General features: G+C 42.7%; 1 protein-coding gene across 3 annotated transcripts in view; it reads right to left on the bottom strand.

The window, feature by feature from the left end:
• The window catches only part of KIF13B (kinesin family member 13B), a 128,266-nt gene extending 106,563 nt beyond the window's left edge, over nt 1-21,703 (bottom strand). For all 3 annotated transcript variants that reach the window (XR_004356177.1, XM_032683421.1, XM_032683422.1), the window contains exons 1-2: nt 21,590-21,703; nt 11,005-11,098 (exon numbers count right to left, since the gene is read on the bottom strand). Coding sequence is in view for 2 of the 3 variants with exons in the window: in XM_032683421.1 (XP_032539312.1) it covers nt 11,005-11,098; nt 21,590-21,644 (149 nt within the window). In the remaining variant the exon portion in view is untranslated. The remainder of the gene's footprint in view (nt 1-11,004; nt 11,099-21,589) is intronic.
• Between the last annotated feature and the right edge of the window lie 3,134 nt (nt 21,704-24,837).

Here is a 24,837-nt window from a genome sequence, read left to right as displayed (position 1 = left end):
AAAGACAGAACAAAATGCTGGCAGGAGTCTACAGACCCTGAGGAGAAAGGAAGAAAATGCTATTGTGCTTTCCAAAAGGCTGAAAATTCAAGTAAGTGGAGCAGCCTAAGAACCTCAGACAATACACATTAAGATATAGGGTTTCCTTACGTCACCACCACAATATAGAGGCCCTGAGTTCTGGTCCCACTAAGTGATGTGACCTGATTAATTATACACCAGCACAGGAAGCTTCTTGCTGAAGGGAGACCAAAAAAAACCCCAAACACAAAAACCCCCAAGACAACAACGACAAAGAACAAACCAAAAACCACCCTACTCAAACAATAAAAAGCCACCATTCCAAACAATAAAACCCTTCTTGGACTAGATATCAACCAAAAAAATGTTAAAAATGCTAGATTTATTTCAGAGCTCGAAATGGAAGAGAGGAATCTGCGGTGTCTGTCCCACAGTCAGATAAGAAGGATATGGTAGAGCTGAGGCAAAACCTAAATCCCCTTGTGCAGCCACTGCTCTCAGTGAAGTCCATCCTTCCTCTCCTGATATCTTGCAAATCCAGACCTCTTCCTTTACACTCATTTAGTCAAAAAATCACTCCTTAACCTGACTGCTTCCCTCCTCAAAGGAGCACTGATCCAATAATTAGGCTTTGCAGCTTTGTAAGATGGTCTATGCTTATCAAAGCCTATGCTTATCAAAGTCTATGCCATGAACTTCAAAGTGCTAATTAAAATGTTATTTTATTTCACGTACTCCCACAGCACAGGATGCAACACTTATCCCACAGCACTGCACAGGAAGCCAAATTTATATCCTCACTTTGTCCTGCTCCACACCAAATGAATAGATAAAGATACGAGTTATTTTAATGCAAATTACAACCAGGGGAGGATAGTTTGCTGATTTGGTACTTCTAAATCTGCAATACCATCAACAAAAAGATTCAGTGCTCCTTTTAGGAGGAGGCCATACACAGCCATACTTCCAGAGCTTCTTTTTAGGAAGGACAGACATTCCAAGCCAGAGGGAAGGGTGCTGCCCATGCAAGAGCAGCAGATGCAGCATTCCTGCAGCCCCAGCTCATGCAAAACAAAAAACAAAATACCTACAAGGTATTGAGGATTGATTTCTCCTCAGAGAAGGAGGAGAACAAACAGGCCTGTTACGTTTTCCCCATCTACTGAAATTCAAATAGGTAAAAGAATATCACATATTGAAGCAAATCTTGAGCTGCTACAGCATTTTCAGTGTTCTCACCTTACTGTAACAAAGACACACAGAAACAAGTTCCTCTTGTTTCATTAGTTTCTCATTAGTTTACTTATTCAGTAGTTTTATTTTAGACTTTACAGAGCTTGTGGCAGAGTCAGAATAATCCCCTTAAATGTAAGGGAGCATCAAGTGCAACAGTGCCATCCCAAAAATCAACACCACTACAGCAAAAAAAGACAAATTACCTCAAACTGATGCGCTCAAGTAACTCCAAAAACTTGTTCTAAGTTCCTCAGGACACAAAGAGGTACAAGGTTTCTCCTTTACTTTGTTTTCCATAATAAACCATAAATAATTTAGGAAAGAAACCCTGGCAGTTTTATATTCCATTTTCAAAAATTAAGGAAATTAGAAGACTATATGTGATATTTTCTACCTGTGTATTCTATTTGAGCATAAAATCACTGGTAATATGATGAGGCATTTATCCATCTCCTCAAGAAAGCATCAAACCATGTCCTGCCACACATGCTCAGCCCTGAACATTCAGATTATCTTATTTCAAATTAGCTTGAGGGACACATCAAAGCAAAGAGCATTAGAATTGTTCAGCACAAACAAAGTTATTCTGGTTATTATCAATCAATCACGTTGGATGGCAAGAAATACCCTCTTGTATCTTGTTCTGTTCTCATAATCATATTAGTCTGAGATCAAGATTTTGGTGTTTAATCTCGAATACCCTCAAAACAAGATTGGTGGGCATAAAACCAGTCTTATATACATATATATAAATTTTAAGTTCTGTTCTAAGAATTGATGTGAACTTATTTGACAGGGATGAGAGCTCCCTGAAGGTGCCACATAGTCACTGACAGTGCCAGGTACTCACTGACGCTCCAAACGCCTTCCAGCGCCGAGGTTTTAAAAGCTGTTCCTGAACTGCATCTATGCCCTTCCACAGAATCCAGCAGCTCCAGCCACTGAAATAATCCTTCAGCCTGCAGCAGAATTATTCAACACCATTCTGACAGCCAAAGCCCTTTTATAGTCTTACCTCAACAAGCATTATTATTCCAGAGTTGGAAATTAAGATGAAATAACTTCACATAAACACTCACAGCTACAACATTCCCTCAGAATATTTTTTTCTCTGTCCTTGTGTACTTCTCCCACAGCTGATGGCCATGAGGTCAGTCCCCTGTCTTTCTTGATTTGATATAATTAAATATACTTTAATGACTTTAGGTCTTCTGTTCACATATTAGATCGACACAGAAAAGAAATATTTCAAACTTAAAGCTCAGCTTTCATTGCCTCTCTTCAGCTCACGCTCTCAGAGTAGCACAGGGTAATTTGTTGGGTGTAATTTCCTTATTTTCATACTTTCAGAGTTTTGACTTGATTTCAAACAATTACTACAATCAAATCAAATGTTATGCCCTTTTAAATTATTTTCACAAGAGATAAAGCTACATTGCAGCAAAGTTAAAAAAGCCATTGGGTTGAACTGGAAAGCACTGGGTCAAATCCTAATTCCACTGGAAGCCAAGTCCAGAAAAAGATTGACACTGAGCCAAATTCCAAGCGACTCTTCTTAAAGCAAATGGATTTGTCTGTGTTAGCTTGTAGGTTTAACAAGTCAAGGAAACAATTAACACATTGAAGCTTCTCCTTGAAGCTTCAACGACCTGCTACTGGAAGCTTCAGATATAGGTCGGCTTGAAAACCAAAACTGTTGACAGTTCTCTCAACATTGCTACAGAGAGTTAAATAAAAGCTACATTCCACTCAAAAACTAAACATGTTCATCCTAATGTCTTCAATATGCCACCAAGAGGGTTTTGGTTTTGTTTTGTGGTTGTGTTGGGGGTTTTCAAGAAAACAACCCAACTCTGGGAACTGGCCCCTACTGCTGATACCACTTAGAGGTGGGAAGGGACTACAGATGACTTTCTGTTTGGAGCAGAAGTCCAATCCTCAGATAACTCCCAGTGAAAAGCCTTTGCCAAATCCAGAGGAGTTTTCCTGAAGGACAGGCTGCTTAGCAACTATCACCACCAACTTCCAAGTGCTGCCTGCAAGCAGGTCAACAATGCTAAGGGTGCACAGTCTATTAAAAGCTTGCAAATTAATGAAGATTTACGGCCGCAGGTACTTCACAAATGTTTTGGGTTTTAAGGAGAAAAAGTACCAGAGGTTAGCAATCAATAGAGCACAAGCTGAAGGTTTTACTTCAGATCACACGACACGTGAACCAAATTAATTTTTCATCTGTTTGCTCTTCCTCTCAAATTAGCAGGTTATTAATGACTTGGTCAAACCAGCAACAAGATCAAAAATGCTTCTTTGATGTTCAGCCAAGGAATATGAGGGGGCCAACGATGATTCCTACTAATGAGGTGGCCACCCAGTTCTCATTTCAAGGGGATATGGCTCATGTTAAAAGAGTAGTTTTCATTTGCCACATGGGCACAGAGTTTATAAAAAACCAGACAATCCTAATTAGCCATGACTATGTGTGCCATAAAAAAGGTAGAATTAAATAGGTGTGACCCAGCTGGTGGGAAGGGAATCGGCTATAAAAGAAACTGTTAACACAAGCCTCACTATTTATTTTCTTGAGCAATACAAAATGGGCTACAGGTCTTTTTTTTTAAGCACATTGACACAGGCAAGCAGGATTCAAAGTTCTGTTTACTTTTTGTCCACCACAAAAATTAAGGGAGGGTTTCTATCTTGCATTTTCGCTTTCCTACTCCAGGCAAAGCACACGAGTTGTAGCAAACACACTTCCTCAAAAGCACAACTTGGAAGTGCAGCAACCCCCTTCTCTCCTGGCAGAACTCCCACTTCTCCATTTTACACAAGATAAGTATTTTATATGACAAGCATTCACCTCCTTGAGCAAATTAATTCCTCCCTTGTGCAACTAAAGCCTCTGGAGGTGCAGTAACAGAGCCCCGTCCTTGGGACATCAACTCCATGCTTTGTCTGTCCTGACTCCTCCTTGATTTAAAATCTTACCAGGACAAACAGATGACCTTCACACTTCTAACAAAATGATTTCTAGGTACTGCAGCAACTCAGAGCTATTTACTAAAATATATTTTATATCAGAAGGCATTTTTGAGTAAAATAGATGACTGGCAGTTGGATGCAGTCTGGCTTTAATGCACAAGGAATCATAGAATTATTTAGGTTGGAAAAGCTCTCTGAGCTCATCAAGTCCAACCATCCCCCAGCACTGCCAAGGCCACCACTAACCCATGTCCCCAAGTGCCACATCCACAGGGCTTTTAAATCCCTCCAGGGATGGGGACTCCACCCCTGCCCTGGGCAGCTGTGCCAGGGCTGGACAACCCTTCTAATGAAGAAAATGTTCCCAACATTCAACCTAAACCTCCCCTGGCACAAGTTTATAGAGTATACTCCATCATATAGGTTTAATACAACTTCCTACAAAATAAACTCTGATAACATACTGAAAAAGCAATGTTTTTAACATAATTTCTTTCACACATTTAAATTACTCTGTCCATTTTAAATGAGGCTTATTTTTTCCCTCTCTTCAAACTTATTTAGCCTGTTCAGTCACTTGATCAATAAAAACAAGAAATACCTACTTGAGGGAGCTCTTCAGAAACAACTATAATTTTACAGAACAAGTGAAACAAGATTTGTACACAGAGATGCAAAACAGCTGTGCAGGAAAATCTCAAAGCACTGTTTTTGCAGATATGAACTTCCTGTGAGCTGGTTTGTGCCCACAAAACACCAGTTTGGATATCCAGAGGGGCAAACTTCCCTTTCTTCTGGATGTCAGCTATCAGTCTTGGGAATATAAACACATTCCCTCCCCCCGTGACTTCCTGGAACTGCATTATGAAATGCTGCACAAATGTGTCTGCTGGAAGACAATGCTGAAGGAACATCTAACCCAGAAATTTAATTCTCAGAGTTTTATGTGTTAGAGTGAACCCTCACTCCTGCAGGAAGCCATTCCCCCTCAGTGTAAGGAGGTAACACAGTGTGTCCTCCCCACACATCCTAATCTGAATTGTTCCCATCCCAACCAGTCCAGCACAGCAGGAATTAACACAATGCCAGGAAAGATACGGAGAAGCAAAGCCACGTGCAATGCAATCAGTTTGCACCCATCTTCAAAGACAATAATATTTCTTTCCTTAAAATTGCTTTGCTGTCAAACAGCAAGTGTACCACAGCCTGCAAATGGTTCACTGAGCTCAACATTCAATTTCTGGCTGAGTCCAACAGCTGATACTTCTCAGTAAAATGCACGAACAGCTGGGGACACACAGAAAACATGGACTAAGACGAGGCAGCTCTCCAAGTGGTTCTTGCCTAACATCAGGCAGGATCCTGGGGCATTTTCAAGAAAATGTGGGCATTTTTCCATGACTATATACACCAGTAATTGCCTCTTGCTGTTTTCTTGGGGCATGGATTTCAGCAGATTAATTCCATATATAGCACCGCCTTCACAGATCTGCCTCGTTTTCTGATGATGCACATTCTTTCCTGGGGTAGAATTGAAGTGTGCACTCCTGCATGCTCCTGCTACCATTTTTTAAAACTCAAAATTTTCCTGGTTACTCCCACCAATCAGCTTCTCCAGTTCATATCTGTCTGCATATACAATAACCCCTATATCATGTCAGCATTTCCTCTCTAGGCACCTTGACTCCCTGCATGCTGCTTTGGAAGACACAAGAACTGACTCATTGTGCAAAAATTGTAAGATACTATAACACAGATAAAGAGGATTATGATGTTTTCAACTTTTGCCAAACCTTCCTTTAACTGGGATTTTTGCCTGCCATTGCATATATATTACTTGTACAGTTCACTAAAATATGTGATATATATGCTTTGTCACATCACAAAAAGAGATACTTTTAATTTATAATTAGTGTTTTTCACTTAATATACACTTTCCCCAACCAACACACTCCCTTATTTATAATTTTGGCAAAAGAAATAAATTTACATGCATGTTTTGCCACCTCATTATTCAGTCACTTCCACAGTAAAATGAGCATTTTCCATTCTTACCAAGGGAGCACGAGGTCTGCAATGCTCCCCACAGCAAGACCTGGTAAGTCAGGACTTATTTTCAGCTTTTAGGCAGCTTTAAGGGAAGTCCTTGAGTCACGCTAAGGAGTCTCCCACACATCCCAGGCAGGTGAAAGGCGGCTTCACCTTGCTCTGTGCAGCCCCAGCCTTGTGTAACTGCCCAGGCTGTGCCAAGCAGGAGCTTATCCTGCCTCTCCACATGCTCCTGCCTCCACATCACAAGATTCCTGGCTAGAGGGGAGCAGGGAGCTCGTGTGGGTTTGCAAGGACACCCCGTTCTATTTGTTTTTAAATTTAAAATTCCATGTGTTTGTTACCATTCGTCCGCTTCACACTTAACCCTTCAAAACAACTAAGGTTGCTTAGTCCTTGAGACTCCAATACTTGTTTTCTGGCAGCATTTTTTCAATATCTAAATCTTTGCCAGAATTGGTCCTAATCTTCATTTCTTCTTTAAAAGGATTAAGAGGTTCTTTGTAAGAAGAAAAAACTTCAGTCCGAAGACAAACTATGGAAAATTTTAACACACTGGGCTGTTCATTTCAACCCAACCACTCCCTGAATTCCAGCACTCACCTGAAATCAGCAATTTATTATCTGCTTGAATCCTAGAATGGTTTGGGTGGGAGGGGTCCTTAAAGCTCATCCCATTCCAACCCCCTGCCAATGGGCAGGGAGACCTTCCACTACCCCAGGCTGCTCCAAGCCCCATCTCCCCACAACCTTCTCCAGAGCTGTCATTTGTCTTGGAAAGAAAATGGGAACTGGAATGGCAGAAGAATCTTATAAAAATATTCCTTTTTAAGTAAAATATACTTGGGCTTCATCCAGTTCCTCCTCAAAGCAGGAATCATCAAGCTCAGCTGCTGCAAGGCTACAAAAATCCTCACGTCTAAGATAATAACACACCCCTTCTCCATTTCCAGAACTCCTTAAAAACAACCAAACTGAGTTTAAACATCACAACTTCACGACCAAAAGCGTTGTCTGTGTGGGTATACAAAAGCAAACCGGTTTTAATCCAGAAACAGATACCTTAAAAGCAAATCTTTAAAAAATATCCTCATTTATTGAATTATCTACTACAAAGCAGTAATTATAAAGACATTACAATAGCTGAAAAGGAAAAACCCAGCCTGGTTTAACACACTTGTCAGCTTCATTTAGCTGCACTCACTCCTTGGAAGAGTTTTTACCCTGTGCCAGTCTTTGGAACCTCTGTTCTGCAAAACAAGAGGGAAAGCAGCTAGAAACCTCCAAGTGCAACAAAAGTACAGTGAAGTCAGCACTTGTTTCATTTTTAAGCATTTTCTCTTAATAAAAAGGCTCAGAGGTGGTTTGTTGGGCAGATTTAATGAATGCTTTGCTTTACAAATATCAAGGCTGATTCATAGGCCTGTGCCAGACTAATACACAACTGATCTCTGAGCTCATATGACTTACACATCAATTACAGTTATGCCTGCAAGATATAATAAAACTTCTTTGTCTGACCTGTCAAAAAAAAAAATCAAGTCTTTTTATGAGGTTTTGTTTGGGAAATACAAAATTACAGCACAAGCAAATTGATAGTTAAAAAAAAAAATGGCTGTAAAGGAACCTGGAGTAATTAGAGTCTGTTTGGAGATTTTCCAAAAAAATTAATTCCTATAAACATTCCAATTGTTGCCCAGGACTTATCTATTCACTTCAATCAAAATGAGTTCACACCCTCTCCCAAGCCCCAGCCACCAAGCAATAATGCTGTGAGTAATCTTTGCAGCACAGAGTAAACCTTGAGTTGATAAAGGAACTTTAGCCTTGACCTTTGCAACAGGGAGAGCAGAGAACAGACAGCTCAGCAAGGGCAAACAAAAGAGGGGACAAGTCATGCTAATGATATTATCCATCCTGGAGGTTCACACATCCTCAAGAGGGGATATTTTCATTTACATCAAAGGTCATCTGGGGAAAATTGTGACAAAACTCAAAGCTCTGCCACAAATAATTTTGTGAAAGCAGCTAAAGAAAAGCCTGACCGTTTCCACACAGTGTAATTTTAATTTTCACTCAGCTCAACCAAACCCACCCCCCAATAGGCCAAGGTTAGTAGCAAAGCCTGGAGGTCATACACAGATTTAAAAATTGATCTTTTGTACGTGATCAGGTTACTGAAACCTGCACAAGCCCATCAAGGATTGCTCAATAAAATAACTGCTGCCTTGCTCCAGCTCAGGAAAGGCCATTTCTTGGTTAAGGAATAACAAGAGAATGCCAGATTTTTGAAGCCATATGAAAAGGGACTTCTTTTTTAAGAGTGTTTTACAGCTACTTATTAACCCTCAAGTCTCTAGAGAAATGTGTAAATAATATATTCAGTTCATAGAGAAAATGAGGTCCATCAGTTACCACCTGGATTTTCAAAACATTCCTTAATTTTTAACGCCACTTCTGAAACAGTGGAGACACTTTCCTGAAGACCTGAAAACGTTTCAGTGGTAATTATATCGACACAATTTGCTACCTCCAGCAGTCAGGCCCCAAACACCCCAAGCTGGGGTATTTATTTACACACCCACCCATCTCCCAGACTTGGTTTCTCCCAGAAATGATGAAGTGGGGGGAAAAAAAAAAGCGTATTTCCAAAAGTCATGGGTTGTTTTTCCAAATGTCACTCCCTGCCAGAGCACGGCTGAGTCATGACAAGTGGGGATGTGACAGCGCAGAGTTCTGTTTCTAAAATTCTTTTCCCAGTTCCCAAATTGACTTTGGCATCTTAATGAGAAACAAAGGAAAGCTCTTAAGGTTTTCAAACCTGCCCTGCCTTGGGAGCACCTAAACAGTGTATTTACGGCATTATTTACTTTTCTTTTCCCTGTGAAGAGTACTCTGTGTTTGCCAGAACTCCTCCAGCTCACTTTAGACACTAGAAAAGTCTGAAATCAGAAGGAATGATTTTGTAACACAAGGAAAAGTAGTTGATGGATCTAAAAACGGAAGCAGAACCTGAGGGTGAATTCACCCCCAAAACTTAGAAAACCTGTAACTAAGATTAACCTTTTCCTTGAGCTGATATTTAAGACTCCTCTGATGGAGCTGCAGAAGCCAAGACAATTCAGCAGCAGCCTCCCAAGGGTATGATATGCTGGACAGGACCCTGTTCCAAACCCAACTGTGTTTCTGAGATTATATTTTTGAGATATGTCGTCTCACCGTCTGCAGGCAAAACTTTAGTGCAGTTCATGGGCCTCCACATTTCCCTCTGCTATTAAATCACCCCATATAACTTTCCTATGCTTCCTGCCTAGATTAGCAATGGCTATTTGTGAGGATGCAAATGAAGTATTCTTTGCTCTCCCAGGCTGGATTCTCACACTGAGCTCACCACCTTGTCTGGGACCTCAACGCCACTGCCAACCCATCCCTCCCTTGCCAAGGGGCATGATTTGCATGATGTGTTTGCTCTATGAACGTTTTTAAAAAAATATTAGGGAGTATAAACCATGCATTTGACTGGTTGCCACGTTTTAGAGAAACTATGAGTAACATTTTTAATCCAGCTGTGGCCGACTCAGCTTCTGAGAATCTCAATTTCCTGCCATTTTTAGCTGTTTTAAAGGCTCAAATCAACGCAGGTTTTTGGCAGCTGAACAATACACGTGTTTCTGGAGGAGGTGGATACCGACACAAACAAAAACACCCCCCCACACACACACAGCCTGTTTGATTTTAAGTAACTTATTAAAGTTCCAGTCCCACTGTCTGTAATAAATCTCTCAGCTAATGACAATAGAAAGTAAATATTTCACCTGATGATCTCTTTGCTTTTCCATTTACTACCATTTGGGTTTGAATTATGAGAGATCAGTTAATGAATACTTCTACTGACGACTGATATACAGTTCAGCTTCACATGAAAATTTAAACAAAGTTCTTCTATGTGTTTAACTGGGGTTTTTTTCTCCTTTCTGTTACCCTTACTTTTTACTTTTACCCTTACCTCTTCCTTTTTTTCCCCGGAAAACAGATGATTGTAGATATCCAGTAACAGGTTTTGCCTTTTCCTGCACCCCTGTTATTTTGTTTCATGCACACATTTTTTCATTTCCTCCCCTTGCACCAAGCAATAAATTAAACAGTCACAACCTTAACTCTATCAATTATTACATGACTTTTCAGTTTCACAGTAGTTTAACGGATTTGTTCTGACATGAACTGATCCCTACCCTTACTCACTTTTCCAAGGATTTTTGATGCATGGAATGCCCCACTGTCAAGAAACTCCTGGAGCTAAACCTCTCCAACGTGTTCCCATTCCCCTTCTTACACCATGACCCATTATGAGAAAATAACTGTGAAAATTAATTTCATCCCCAAATGACAAACTGGGGCCCGCTCAAATTACTTTGCAGATTTAAATTTCTCCTGTTTTTCATAACAGCATTATGAGAAAAAAAGTGAAATAGTTCATGGACCCATTAACCACTAGAACATTGTTGAGAGCAGGAAGCAAATGCAGAAAGCACAAGGTTTTCAAAGCAACTTCCCAGCGTGACAAAATCAGCCTTATTTTATGGATGATGGCAATTACACTGTGGAAAGAATATATATTATTTTTTAAACTGAAAGCTTTCTATCAAGGCCTACATTTCCTAGTTGTTAGGCTCATATTTAATTTACGAAACCCGACCTTCCTAATTCAAAAAATCTTACCTGGCATCTCCTTTTGATAGGTTGGTGTTTACAGGATGAAGAATAACCTTGTTTGCATCCACATCCACCACACATTTTGTATGCAGATCAAGCTCTATAAAGAAATGAGAGAGTGTCAAGTGCTGCTCCTAAAGCACTGGGATTATATACACCATTACTTCCTCCAGACACCAAATTTATTCATGCAGTCTGACAGCCACCCATCAGCTAGAGAATAGAAACAGGACTATTGCCAAATTCCACTTCTAGGCATATTCTGATGGGATGGATCCTGTCCAGCTTTAAAGCAAGCACTCTTTTCAAAACAAGAAAGAGCACTTAGGTTTCACTGAAGGACAATCAGCATATACAAGGGCAGTATGAAATTTCTTCTGGGGGAAAAGAACCATTTAGGCATGGTACCACTTTGACAGCTCTTCTTATTGCTCCCTCAATGCCTCCCAGCTCGCAGGGGAAAGCTGCCCCTGCCATCTGCAGCACATTTTCCCCGGCCACTGTTGTGATACCGCGGCGTGTGGTGCCAGCTGTCAGTCCTGGGGCACCTGCTCCGAGAAATTCAAGTCCCATCAAAAATAATTTAGGTGTGAGCACGTAGAAAAAGGGCTTGTCCTTCCCCCCACGGGCTCCCAGTCAGCTGGAAAGCCCAGCTTTTCCAAAGGACGCTCAGCAATGGGATGTGGATGATGAGTAATAAGGATATTTGGAGGGTATGAGAATTCTCGGCCGTAGAGGCAGGGAAAGCAAAATAAAAGGTTCAGATAACACTGACAACAGTCCAAAGTATCCACCCAGTGACAAATGCAGTTAGATATGAAATAAAGCACACACCACTTGCCCACAGACACCCAGGACAGAGGGCCTGGACACCAAAAAGTCAAGCCTTATGACACAGACCCTGGAAAGTGCATCCAAGTGCTGATGAACACACAACGACACTGCTCACACCCCGCCAGGATGACGAGGGGCTACGCTGAACAACCTCCACACAGGGTTCAACACCTCAGCTGAATCACCAAAATGAGCTCGTGTCTAATCATGTTAATTATAATCCTCATCCTCCTTCATCTCTGGTCTTTCCTCCTCTGTGTCACCTGTACTTGCTCTTTCACCTTACGGCACCTTATAAACTCAGACTGAAAATCTCCCAGGCAAAGACTGCAGATCTTAATTATTGCACGGCACCTTTTTTTGCTCCTGCTAAATAACATAATCAGAGGGAGTTTCTTCCATGGCAATTTTTTGAAAGAAATGTTACAGCTTTTTGCTGCTTGACACTCAACAAAGGAAGCCAAAGCTCGAGGTTACTGGTCATAGCAGGCGGTCACATGGAACTGAAATGCTTCTGAGCAAAACTGCTCCTCTGTTATTACCCTGTGCTTTTGCAGAAGGAAGAGCCAGACAAGTTCCAGAAGGCAGTGTTTATTTTAATTTCTCTCCACACCCTGAAAGCCAATTTACCCATCATTAATATGCAATACATGCTTGCTTAGATGAAACCATACTCCTCGTACGTCCCATATCCGACAAGGCACTTTATCTCGGGCTGGCTGGTTAGTGATTAACATTCTGTGTTGCACTGACCTGCTTTTCCCAGCTACTGAGGGAGGTTTTTACCCGCCTCATGCAAAGCATAAGGTCTGCACACGCTGCCTGTAAGCAGCATGGTCTCTGTCACGTTTTTAATCCATCTCCTGAGATGCCCATGGCAGGTTTTGCATCCATGACTGCCCAGTGAACTCACGGTCTTACTTACCTGTATTCTTTAGGAAATACCCTTAAGGAAGCACACAGGCAGGATATGAGACTTCCTTCAAGTCAAATGTCCTCACAGGAAAAGAAGGAAAGATTCCAAGCCAATTTGTCTTGTGCAACACACCTTGTCTGTTTATCACCCTCACACAGGTAACGTTCAAATCCCTCACCTTGGTGTGACAGACAGCACAGCTTGGGAAGATGGGGTGAGCCAAACTAACAGCTATTGCCAAACACAGAGGTCTCAGCCCTTCCTTCCTGTGCCTGTTGCTCAGCAGACTCCTCTGCAAGTCACTTCAAGTTGCTTCAACAGCAGAAAACTACCCAACATGAAAATGGATGTATTCAGACCCCCTGGAAAGCTCCATCAGCCCAGTGACAGCTCAGAAGGACAAAGGCCACGCAAACAGTGGGTAAACCTGTACAGAGGGAAGAGACCTTGTCCCAGCAGAGTTGAACTGTTCCATCAGTTCATGGTGTCACATGAAATAAACCCCTAAGAAACAGTTATATTGAGCCTCTAAGCTGGGTCGTGCATCCAGACAGCCTTAAGGCTGCTTATCCCAGTTACCCTGGCCAAAGGCTCACATGGCAACTCTCCTTTTAGCCGAGGAAACAGTTTAAATCCTGATTTAATAGCACATCACACACTTTCTACAAATTCTGGCTCTATTACAAACCACGTTCTTTGACAGATTTCTGATTTCTTTAATGCTTCCAGTAAATTGAGAGATGAATCTTACATTAGCCACTGCTGAAACTTATATCATTGTAATTTCCACCTCATTAAGTTTTTAATATCACTTAAGCAGGTTGGCCTTATAGTCAAATTATCTGCCTGCTCTTTTGGATATGATCACACAAGGACTCCACCCTTACTTTTACTAGTTTCAGTGTCTCCCAGGTAAGCTGTGTTCCTGCTGCTCCTGAACAACAAGGAAAATCAGGATGGACCAAGATAAGATGATAACCATGCACATCCAAAAACCCCACTTAATTCATCCTGTAGTAAGGACTCACTTGTTGAAGCATGGTATTATTATTTTTTCCACCTATAATACAGGTGTTTTTTCAGGCAGCACAAAATTTAGGAGAAGTTAAAAGATGACAGAAGTGGCTCACTGTCAAACTTTGGACATTTATCCCAAATCCTGCCTCTCAAACAAAAATAAAATCTCCCCCATTATTATTGCTAACCTGCTCCTACCTTCAGTCATTACTGAGCAAACACAATCAACTCCTCATTTGCTTCAGCAAATCAAGCAACTAATCAGCTAATTGCTCTTTGAAGAATTAAAACTCCAACTCTCAGCATCAAGAAACATTTATTGCAGGGAATGAAAGTCTCTTTCACAGCTTTGGAGTAAGAGAGCTGTGACATCCATAATAAAAGGGTAACACATATCATTTACATTTCACAGCCATGGAAGTGTTAAGCAAAGCTGGGCTGAGTGCAGGAATAATTGTTAAGTCCTGTGTGTCCAAGCTACTCACAGAGAGTCTCTTGGATGAGTTTTTATTTTACTCGTAAAACTGGAAGGTGGGGGTTGAAGGAAGCCACTCTCCCTTGATTTTTCAACTCCTCACAAGACTTTTCTAGGATGATAAAAACTGGGATTCGGGCAATGTAGATCTCAGCTGAAACCACTCTTGTGTAAATCCGAAATTACTATTATGCCTTTGGATAAAAGCCTTATGGGTGTTGCAAAAATAATTTATTCTACCCATATGACTCTGGGCTTTTTCACTGGCCTAAGAAATTCGGTGTGTTTCAAACAGGGTGGAAAAGTCAGCAAGCAAGAGAGAGCTGGAAAAGCAAAGCCAGGAGCAGCCTAACACCACATGGAATGGATTCAGCAGGCACTGGTCCATTCCCACAACAGGTAGGAGTTTAAATTCCCTCTGTAATAGCAGTCACGAGGCTGGTAATCATAAACTCACCCCAGCAGATTTTCCACAACAGGGTTAGGAAACACCAGCAAAGGTGCAACTTTAAAAAGAACCAAGCAGGTTTGGGGCAGGGACAAGGAAGGGATGTGAATCCTGGGGGAAGGAGAGAGAAGTATTTTGGAAAATGTCAGCTGTTTTCACCTCTGGGAAATCTCCCTCTTTGCTTATGGATCAGGCAGGGAACTGTTTTCAAAGATGAGCTGCATAGGTTGGATAATGTTACACCCAACTAACTCCAGTAAGACACGGATCAAACTTGGTTGCATCACAAAAAAACCACCTGAACTGCCACCTTTTTCAGCCACTACCCTAAAAACCCATCCCATTTTAAGGTTACTGTATTTCAGAACCAAACAAAATGATCCTAACAGACAGCTTTTACAGGGCAGCATGAAATAATCTCAAAATGAAAGATGACACAGTAAATAAGTCAGTCTGCAATAGTTTAAACTGGGGTTTGGAACTAAAGGCTTTTAGTACCACAGCCAGGAAAGATGAAAAGTCTGTTACAACTTATGTGACCTTCCATATTTTCCTCTTTATATACCCATTTTTTCACATTTTATATGATGATGGCAGCCTTCTAGAGCCTAAAGGGGCTCCAAGAGAGATGGAGAGGGATTTGGACAAGGGATGGAGGGACAGGACACAGGGAATGGTTTCCCACTGCCAGAATGCAGGGAGAGATGGGATATTGGGAAGGAATTCTTGACTAGGAGAGTGGAGAGGCCCTGGCACAGGTTGCCCAGAGAAGCTGTGGCTGCCCCATCCCTGGAAGTGTCCAAGGCCTGGTTAGAGGGGGCTTGGAGCAACCTGGGCTAGTGGAAAGTGTTCCTGCCCATGGCAGGGAGTGGAACAAGATGAGCTTTAAGGTCCCTTCCCACCCAAACCATTCTGGGATTCTGTGAATTAAGGGAAAGCACTTCCCAACTAATCAAGAGCTTTTATTGCCTTATGAATTTTCCCATTAGATCTCAATTTAACAAGCTGGTTTATGAAGGTTGACAGTTTTTTCAGCCCTTTCAAATACCATTTGATCCTAAGGCCCAATGAAACAAAGATCTGAACCTGGTGTTAACAACACAGGTCAAATAAAAGTTGTGACAGATTCCCCCTGGTTCCACTACGAGGTTTAGGGCAGCACTGACACCCCAGGACCCCTTGGAGTTGGACATCCAGCTCTGTAGAGTCACTGGGAACCAGCACAACAGCTCTTGTTGAGTTTCACAAAAGCTAGAGAAGCCAACTGAAGTATAAAAAATAAAATGTGAAAGGTTTAAAGTGCATGTACTAAGCTCATAAGCCAAAATTGGCCCCAGATACAAAAGCTCGGAATAATCTCCTGTAAAGAAAGACGATAGAAATTTTATATTTTAAATTGCCAGTAGATTTTCAGGAGATTAACATTCCCTTGAAGGTTAGAACTGGAATGCTGTGGCCTGAGCCTTCAAGTTGCACTGAATAAGAAATTACAGTTGGTTCCTTGTACTTTTCTCTGTCTCCAAAAGCAAATGGCAATAACGCTGAGATGTTTAAATAGTAATCTAAAAATATTTAAAAGTTTGTTTATCACACAAATTAAATAAATGTCAACTAAAAAAAAAGAGAGAAGCTGTTGTTTGGGGGGTTTTTTTGTTTGTTTGTTTGGGTTTGGGGTTTTTTTTTTGTTTTTGTTTGAAAAAGACATGCAAAGCGAGTTTAAAGACAACAAGTCCTCAAGATTCCCTGCCAGCATTTGTTTCCTAAGAGTGACTTTTCTCTTTGCCCTTTGCTACATAGGAGCCAACACAAATAAATGAAAAACTGACTATATGAGTGAGTGTCAAAATAACTTGCATCTACATGACAACGTTAAGAGCTTATAAGGAAAAAAATAGTGTAACAGCACTTTTAGGGCATTAATTATACGACATAATGATGATAAATTCTGACAGAAATACAGCAACTTGACTTGTCCCTTACGTCTCCCCTACACAGGCATCTTCCAAGCTTCTCTGCTGTATGAAAACTGTGCAAATATAAGTCATGAAAATTTCAGTTTGCAGCAATTAGAGCCCATTAAATATGTATGAGAGCATCTGGAAGGGGCACACAATGCTTGTCGATGGGGTGGAAGTCAACTCAAGCTCACGAGCACATGAAATCAAGCTGCCCTCACATGTTAACGCTACGTTGTCCAAATGCTAAAAAATAAGTTTGATCCTCTGCTGCTTCATTCTCTGCAAGAAAAATGCTTCTCAAACAGCTTTAGTAAAGGCCCTCGGTGTATCTTTACATGAACCTTACTCACAGTCAGCTCTGCTGCTGCTCAGCTCTTGAGGACTGAGTGAGTAACTCAGTCCAGTGACCCTCTGGTGCAGCTCAGAGAGCCGAGGAAGTTCAACACACAACTCCAGGCTGCTGCTTTCTTTCAGGCTCTGGAGTTCACAGGGATGAAATGCAAACCCGAAAGCCAAGGCAGAACTATTCAAAGCCTGTCCACCTGATCTTCTGTTGACTTGAGGAGCAAGCTGCTGTGAAACCAGAGCAGCAAGGTAATCTCATCCTGCACTTCAGGTGTAATTAGCACTACAATTGTTTGCCTTTGTGGCTTCCACCTTGGGCTGCCTGGGAGTCTCTGGCTGTGGGGAGGAAGCTTGTAGCACCTTAGGAGTTTTTAAAATACAATTGCCTCACTGAGGAAGACAAGATGAAACATTAACTCTGCATCCTTTACCCTTTTGGCACCGTATCTCGAGGTTAATCCTGCTTGTACCACAAACACTTTTATAGGTTATCAGCAATCACCAGGAAATATTCCAAACTCTAGGCACTCATGTGATAATGGTAAAGTCTTGTGGCTTCCATGTTGCCATCAGGATACAACAGGTGCCATTCCACTCACTCTGATACCATAATTAATCTTAGAAGCTGGCTTGCACAAACTCCAGTTTATAGATAAATTGTTTCTGTTGTCATCTCCAAACAAACAAAAACATAGGAACAACCTCCACCTCCTCACCTCAAACCCCAAAACATTTCAAGTGGCTGGAAATGCAACCTCCTCCAAAGAGTGGGAGGACATAAAATTACCACCTGACACCATGGTCAGAAGCTTGTGCAGACAGAGAAGCAAATTCCTTCCTTACAAGCTCTGGAAACAGAACCTGGATCACCAAAGCATGAGAAAACCTCTGTCTGAACACAGAAACTAGTCTGGATGAATATACATGTTAACATAATAGATACCTGAATGCATATTTGCAGGCAATCCAGATGTTTAAACTGGAGCTGTAGGTCTTACACTACAATCCTAGAACAGTTTAATCCTGCCAGGATACAGGCAGTTCATTTCTTGCCTTTTTTTATAAAGAAAAGTATTAACCCAAGTGAGATGTAGCAGCACAACAGCAGCTTGGACTGCCTTAAGGTGCCATCAACCATATCCTTGAGTGTAAATTGCACTCTTTTAAAATGTAACATCTTTTATCAGCACTAATTAATGCTACACTGAATTGATTCAAAGGCACAAGGAAACCCAAGGACTTAAACGTACTTATGTGATGCCTGTACCCCAGCATCACCTGAAAACAAAGTGTTCAGTAAGAAAAATCTTAATTAAAAAGCCTCCAGCTGTCATTTGCTTTGCTTCATGGTATGGTTTGCACAGCATTTGCCTGAAGTATAATGAATATCTGCTAAGAGAAGCCAAACATCACATTCATAAAAGGAAATCCAGTGCAACTCTGAAATAAAACAGCAAAGGAACTTCCTGATTGTTATCAAGATCCCATCTGAATAAAGCAGTGCACTAGGAAATACTTCAGTGAATTACAGAGCCAAGAAAATAGAAGACTAAGAGTCTTATCTAACAAAACAGTGCTGGATTATTTAATTCATAAAAGCCTGTTAATCGAGATCCCAGTTTGCAAAAGTAGAAAGGATGGAAAAAAAGGAGCCTCTGTTGATAGCCAACAGAGCCTCCAACTTCAGATGTGGTGCTGCAACCACATTGACACAGCAATGGCTTTCCAAAGCAAGGCTTCCATGCAGGCTTTGTAGGATTGGGTCTAATTTGAAGCAAGATTCAAAAAAAAAAGTAGCCTAGATGCAAAAAAGAAAACCAAACCAACAAACCAGGAAACCCAAGTACAATTACAAATGCTTCCCCTCCCTAAAAATTAGTACTATAAACTTAATTTATAGATACCACACTGAGCATAAGAATGATGCAGGACCCTCAGTATAAACACCCTGAAATGTGAGTGCTATAAATAACCAACTATTTGATAGAGAAATCCCTTCCACATGCATGGAAGGAACCCATTATACTTTTATGAGCTGTAAAAATGAGTAACAGTTAAGCACACCACTTTTATTAACCTAATAAACCCTTGCCTTAAGAAATTCATAATTCAAACAACCAAAGACAACCACCACCACCACCACAAGTAAACACTGAGAATATTTCAAAGCTTAAGTTTCCACAGTCTGACAGGTTTGCAATGTTAAGCCCTTCGGTGCAGAGGGAAGGAAAGAACATTACTCGTGATCCTGAAGAAAACAAATACTTGCTTCAGGTCCAAAGCCCCAGAACTTCATACAAATACTGCTCAGAACAAAGTATGCATGAGAGAGCTTCCAGGAAAGCTGCCTCTGGCCTCAAAGCCTGTTAAAAAAGCAGAGCCACGGAAGCCTCACAAGTGGATGACTCTTCAGAGAATCAGTTGCACAAATTCTTAAATTTCAGATTAAACGGGTAAGAAAAATAGTAGCCTTGATATCAATGCTTATTTGTATAAATTCTAGGAGATCAGAAATACTACATGGAGCTAACAGTTGTTTAGACCTGACTGACAATCTGCTGGGAAAAAAACTCAATTCCAGGGCATTTTGTTTGTTTGAGAGAGAAAAGGACATTGATCTTTTAGGCTAGACTTAAATGGGTTTAGGCATCACTTACAAATAACAGGATGATTAATAGCTGCAAACTGCCAAGAAATGTGCCAAGAGTGAAGGGTTCATGTCCCTCTTCCCTCTGATGAGCACGAAGGACTGATACACAAATGTCTCTCACTCCTGGATCAACCTCCTAACAACCAGGGCTCAGCCATCCCCACCAGCCCATAACATTGTTAAGTTTAGAGAGAATAAAATAGAGCCAGAAGTTGGACTTCAATGGTCCTCGTGGGTCTCTTTCAGTTCAGGATATTCTCTGATTCCATGAAATAGCTCAGATAACAAGATACAATCTTCCCTTCTCCCAGATTCCTTTACTTCCCTTACTTCTTGCCCACATATATTTCCAGCAGAACTGAGTCCCTGGCTGGAATCAGACACATGGACAAACTCAGGACTGAACAGATGTAGGATATACTTGGGAGGGAGAGGTGCATTAGTCATCCCTGGGGATTCACAGCTCCAGTGAACAAGGCCCTGTGCAACCTCATCTTGTTTGACCCGCTCTGAGCAGTGCATTGGACCAGAGACCTCCAGAGGTCCCTTCCCACCGGAATTATTCTCTAATCCCGGGGGTAAACCAGTCAGAAGGTGTCTGGGGCACAGCCAAGGAAATGACCTCTGACAGGAAAGGGACATGAGCAAGAGGAAAGCCCACGTCTGTCACTGAAACCAGGCACCACCTTCCAGCTGCTCTCCCAGCTTCCACCAACTCTTCCACACTGTCACTCTACGTCCTGCAAGCAATTCTCCACAAGGATGGGTCCCTCCTCAGTTTTGAGAGCTGATACTTGAGGTTTAACAAAAATGCAGGTTTTGGTCAAAATACCCCTAACCCACCAGACTGTAAAGACATCAACTCCATCTTTTTTTCTGGAAGTGGGACTCCAGAGCTCTTGTGAACTCCGTGAACATCCCCCTGCTGTCATTTTGCAAGGTATGGAAACTCTGTATTCAATATTTAACCTTTTTTTTTTTTTTGCAATTGAAAAGAATTTAAAAGTTACTTTGTTTCAGATCATGTAGAAGATAAAGGGTTTTCCCCCTTCCTCCTGTTTTTTGCTTCAGCTATTAAACTGACTTCACTGGATTCCCTTTCCCCAAAAGGAATTATTGGCATACTCCTGTGAGAATGGGGGGCAGGGGGGGAAAGCCACCCTACACGTTTCTTGGATTTTTGCCTTCTTCACCTTCCCATTCCTTGGCTGAAGCTGCCTTTTCATACTCACTTCCTCATCATCCAGAGCAAGTTTTTCTAATTAAGACAAGTAATAAACATTTAAACAGCTGCCCAGACCACGGTCTGATTAACATAACCCTTGGGCAAGTTTCGTGGAGGGGGGGGGGGGAAGAAACCACCAACAACCCAGTAACAACAACAAAAAATATTCTCTTGTCAATTCACGCTTCCTTTTCTCCATTTTCCTTCTTGTTTTTGCCCGTGTCACTGTCATCGGGTTAAATCCGTCCCACTCAAGCGCCGAGGGGCAGGAATAGGGGCTGGAGAGCGACGGGATGGATTAACACGGGGTAAAATACAGAAAAAGAGGAATTTTTCCCCCAAAACAGGAAGAAGGAAGGGCTTTCCCAGCGGGAACCGGGCACAGCCCGGCTGTAAAGCAGGTGCAGGAGGTGTGGAGAAGGGGCGAAGTGGGCAAGGAGAAAAAAAAAAAAAGCCATAAAACTAAGAAGATTTAAGAAAAGGGACGGCAGGAGAGGGGGGCGAGCGCAGCGCGGCTTCGCTCACGGACCCACCCGTGCCTATACGGAGTGTATTTATTTATAATGAACAAATAAATACACACGCACGCACCCCGATACACCCACCCTCGGGCACACCTGTCCCTATGGACACCTGTCCCTGTGGATCGGCACCCCCCGGGTCCCGCGCTGCTCTCGGGAAGGAGAAGGGAATGGGGGGTTCGCTGAGGAAGGAGGGTCTCACCTCGCCGGTTCATGGGGCGGACGCGCACCGCCACCTTCACTTTGGAGTCCCCCATCCTGCCGCTCCAGCTTTCCCGGCTCCCTCGTCCCTGCCCGGCTTCCGTCTGCGGAGGGAGAGCCGGGCACGGGGAGGAGCGGCCGCGGAGGGAGGCGCCGCGCCGGCCCAATTCCGCCGGGACTACAACTCCCGGCGTGCACCGCGCCGCGCCACGCCTCCCTGCTCCCGGCGGGCCGCCGCGGTGCGCGCTGGGAGATGTAGTTCTCTACCTGTGTCCCCGCCTGGGTGGGAAGCAGACTGGCTTGAGTCACAGAATCAGTTAGGTTGGAAAAGCCCCTTGAGGTAATCGAGTCCAACCTGTGACCGATCACCACCTTGTCAACTATACTGTGGCACTAAATGCCACGTCCAGTCATTCCTTGAACAACTCCAGGGATGGGGACTCCACCACCTCCCTGGGCAGCCCCTTCCAATGTCTGATCAGAGAATCAGAGAATCCCAGAATCGGTCAGTTTGGAAGGGGCAAGAGGGGGTGATCTGGTCCAACCCCCCTGCTCAAGCAGGTTCATCCTAGAATACACAGCTCAGGATTATGTCCAGACGGTTCTGGAATATCACAGAATCACAGAATGGTTTGGGTTGGAAGGGACATTAAAGATCATTCAGTTCCAACCCCCTGCAATGGACAAGGACAACTTCCACTATCCCAGGTTGCTCCAAGCCCCAACCAACCTGGCCTTGGACTCTTCCAGGGATCCAGGGGCAGCCACAGCTTCACTGGGCAACCTGTACCAGGGCCTCACCAGCCAAGAATTTCTTCCCAGTATTCCATCCAACCCCACCTTTTGTCAGTGTGAAGCCATTCCCCCTTGTCCTGTCCCTCCAGGCCCTTGTCCAAAGTCCCTCTCCAGCTCTCCTGGGGCCCCTTTAGGCACTGGAAGGGGCTCTGAGGTCTCCCTGGAGCCTTCTCCTCTCCAGGTGAATACCCCTGGCTCTCCCAGCCTGTCTCCAGAGCAGAGGGGCTCCAGCCTTTGTGGCATCTCTGTGGCCTCCTCTGGTTTTGCTCCAATAGGTCCATGACCTTCCTGTGCTGAGGACCCCAGAGAACCCTCACAAACCATAACCCAACATACAGATGTGGGGTCTGGTTTCACAGAGCCACCCCTGACTATTATTGACGTGTCTGGTGCTATTCACTCAGCAAAGACAGCTCACTAAAAAAGCTCAACAGGAATAGTCTGAGACAGTTTGAACAATAAACAATATTACCATTTATCCCCATTAGACAGATCAACAGTTCAACCACAGCCACAGACTGCAAAGACCGAGAACGAAACCGTAACGCAAAGATGCAAAAAAACCCCAAACCCTCATTTAAATGGTCATGGTTGAAAAGCCTTGCAGCTGCTATTTTAGTTCAAAACAAGGATTCTCTCTGTGTTATTTTGAAAGGCCAGATTCCAGCAAGGACAGGAAATAAAACAAATTCAGAATTGTAGCCCTTTGGCTTTTCAATGTCCAACGAGGTTTTGTGACAGAAGTAAAAAAAAATAACACATTTCCAAGTGGTTTTGAGATAAGATTTCGGTAGGTAGCACTTTTTGCCCAGAGGAACTGCACTCAATATTTATCATTTCATTCCTGCCTGACCTGAAGAGTATCTTGTCAGGGCAGAGAGAAAACAAATATTAAGTTGGCATTTAAGTCGCACTGAGATTAATATCCATGTTCTTAAGAGCATCTCAAGTGAGCAGGAGGGTTGGGAAGATGTCTTGAAGTTTAAAAAAAAATTAAATAACAGGTCAGACCAAGCAGGGTGGCAAAAGCTTGAAGCAGAAAATGTGTTTTTATCTGCAGCAGGAGAAAGAATCTGCTCTCCAGCCCCACAGCCCCGTGCTGTGGAGGGTTTCTTGTTGGGAGTGGGAACATCCCACTTCCAGGCTGCACAGTTGGTCCTTGCACTTGTGAACTTGGGGATCCAATTACAGGATGAAACCCAGCTTTGAACTTCTTGTGGTATTTTCCAGCTGGGGCCTCCACAAACCTCACCAACGTTTTCTGAAACCCAGTAATTCTCAGGGGATTTAAATATAGTCCCCGTTTCACAGCTGGACACCACCAGCAGCAAGGGGAGGGTGGGTCTTTTTTACAGCAGGTTGAGTCACCTGGAATTTGATTTAAAGACCTGGGATGAAACCCATTGCCAGATGTGGGTACAGCTGGGCAGAGCAGGTGTCACCCAAATCCAGTTCTTCCTCCTGCATCTCCTCTCCTGTTTCAGTTATCATTGATTTCATGTAAAATTAAACAGTAAATCTTTTAGGGAATGTATTTTATATAACCTTTTTATTTGTTCCAAAGAGCCTGTTTTAAGTGGACAGTAACAAATGCAATTATACAATTCTTACAAGTTTTGCTCCAGTTTTCTACTTGGAATGAAGAATTAATTTTTCTGCCTGGAATGAAGAATTAATCTTTCTGCCTGGAATGAAGAATTTATTTTAAGATCTGAAAAATCACCCTTTGAGCCTTCCTTCAGTTCTAACAGCCAGAGAGAAACCAGATTCACGTGTAATCATTGCTACTTTCTGCAAACTTCTTCAACGATCGAGACATCCTTAGGGCCCAAGGAACCATCTCAGTTTTGATGCTTTTGATGGGATCTCTGGGAAGATGTGCAGGAGCAATAAATTCTGCTGGCTCTCTGCAGTCCTGCCTCTGGACTCCTCCTCTATTCAAGGCCCTGCTTCCTGCAATGAATTACAGCAATGCAGCTTCTCTTGCACTGGCACAAGGTACCTCAGTGTAATTACCCCACTGTGAATTCCCCGACAAGCCCTTTCCCTGGCTCAGGGTTTCACAGTCTGTGGGAAGCATCTCCCTGGAGGGGCACAGCTTGGAGGGAGGATATTGTTTCCATTCACAGCACTGGAACATGCTAATTATGCTGGGAGGAAAGGGAGGGGGGGTGGCAGCTTTCACTTGGGAGGGACAGGCTGGGCAAATAGTTTGTGAAACGCCAACTTAACCCCATCTTGTAGGGAATTGTCTCCGGCTCTTTTCCCCCTTCCTAGTTACTGTAATGAGGGGCTGACTTCCCAGATTAGCTCTGGCTATTTAAATGCTAATTTAATTAACAAAACATCCTTGGGGGGGAGGCACTGCTTGTCCCTCCCATTCATTTATCGAGTTTCTGAATGCAACACTGTTTTCATCAGGTTGATGCCACAGTTATTGCTGTACCCACCTGG

Source organism: Chiroxiphia lanceolata, chromosome 3 (genome assembly GCF_009829145.1).
Source record: "Chiroxiphia lanceolata isolate bChiLan1 chromosome 3, bChiLan1.pri, whole genome shotgun sequence".
Lineage (NCBI taxonomy): Eukaryota > Metazoa > Chordata > Aves > Passeriformes > Pipridae > Chiroxiphia > Chiroxiphia lanceolata.
The sequence above is the reverse complement of the archived record's forward strand: the minus strand, read 5'-3'. Positions and strand labels throughout refer to the sequence as shown.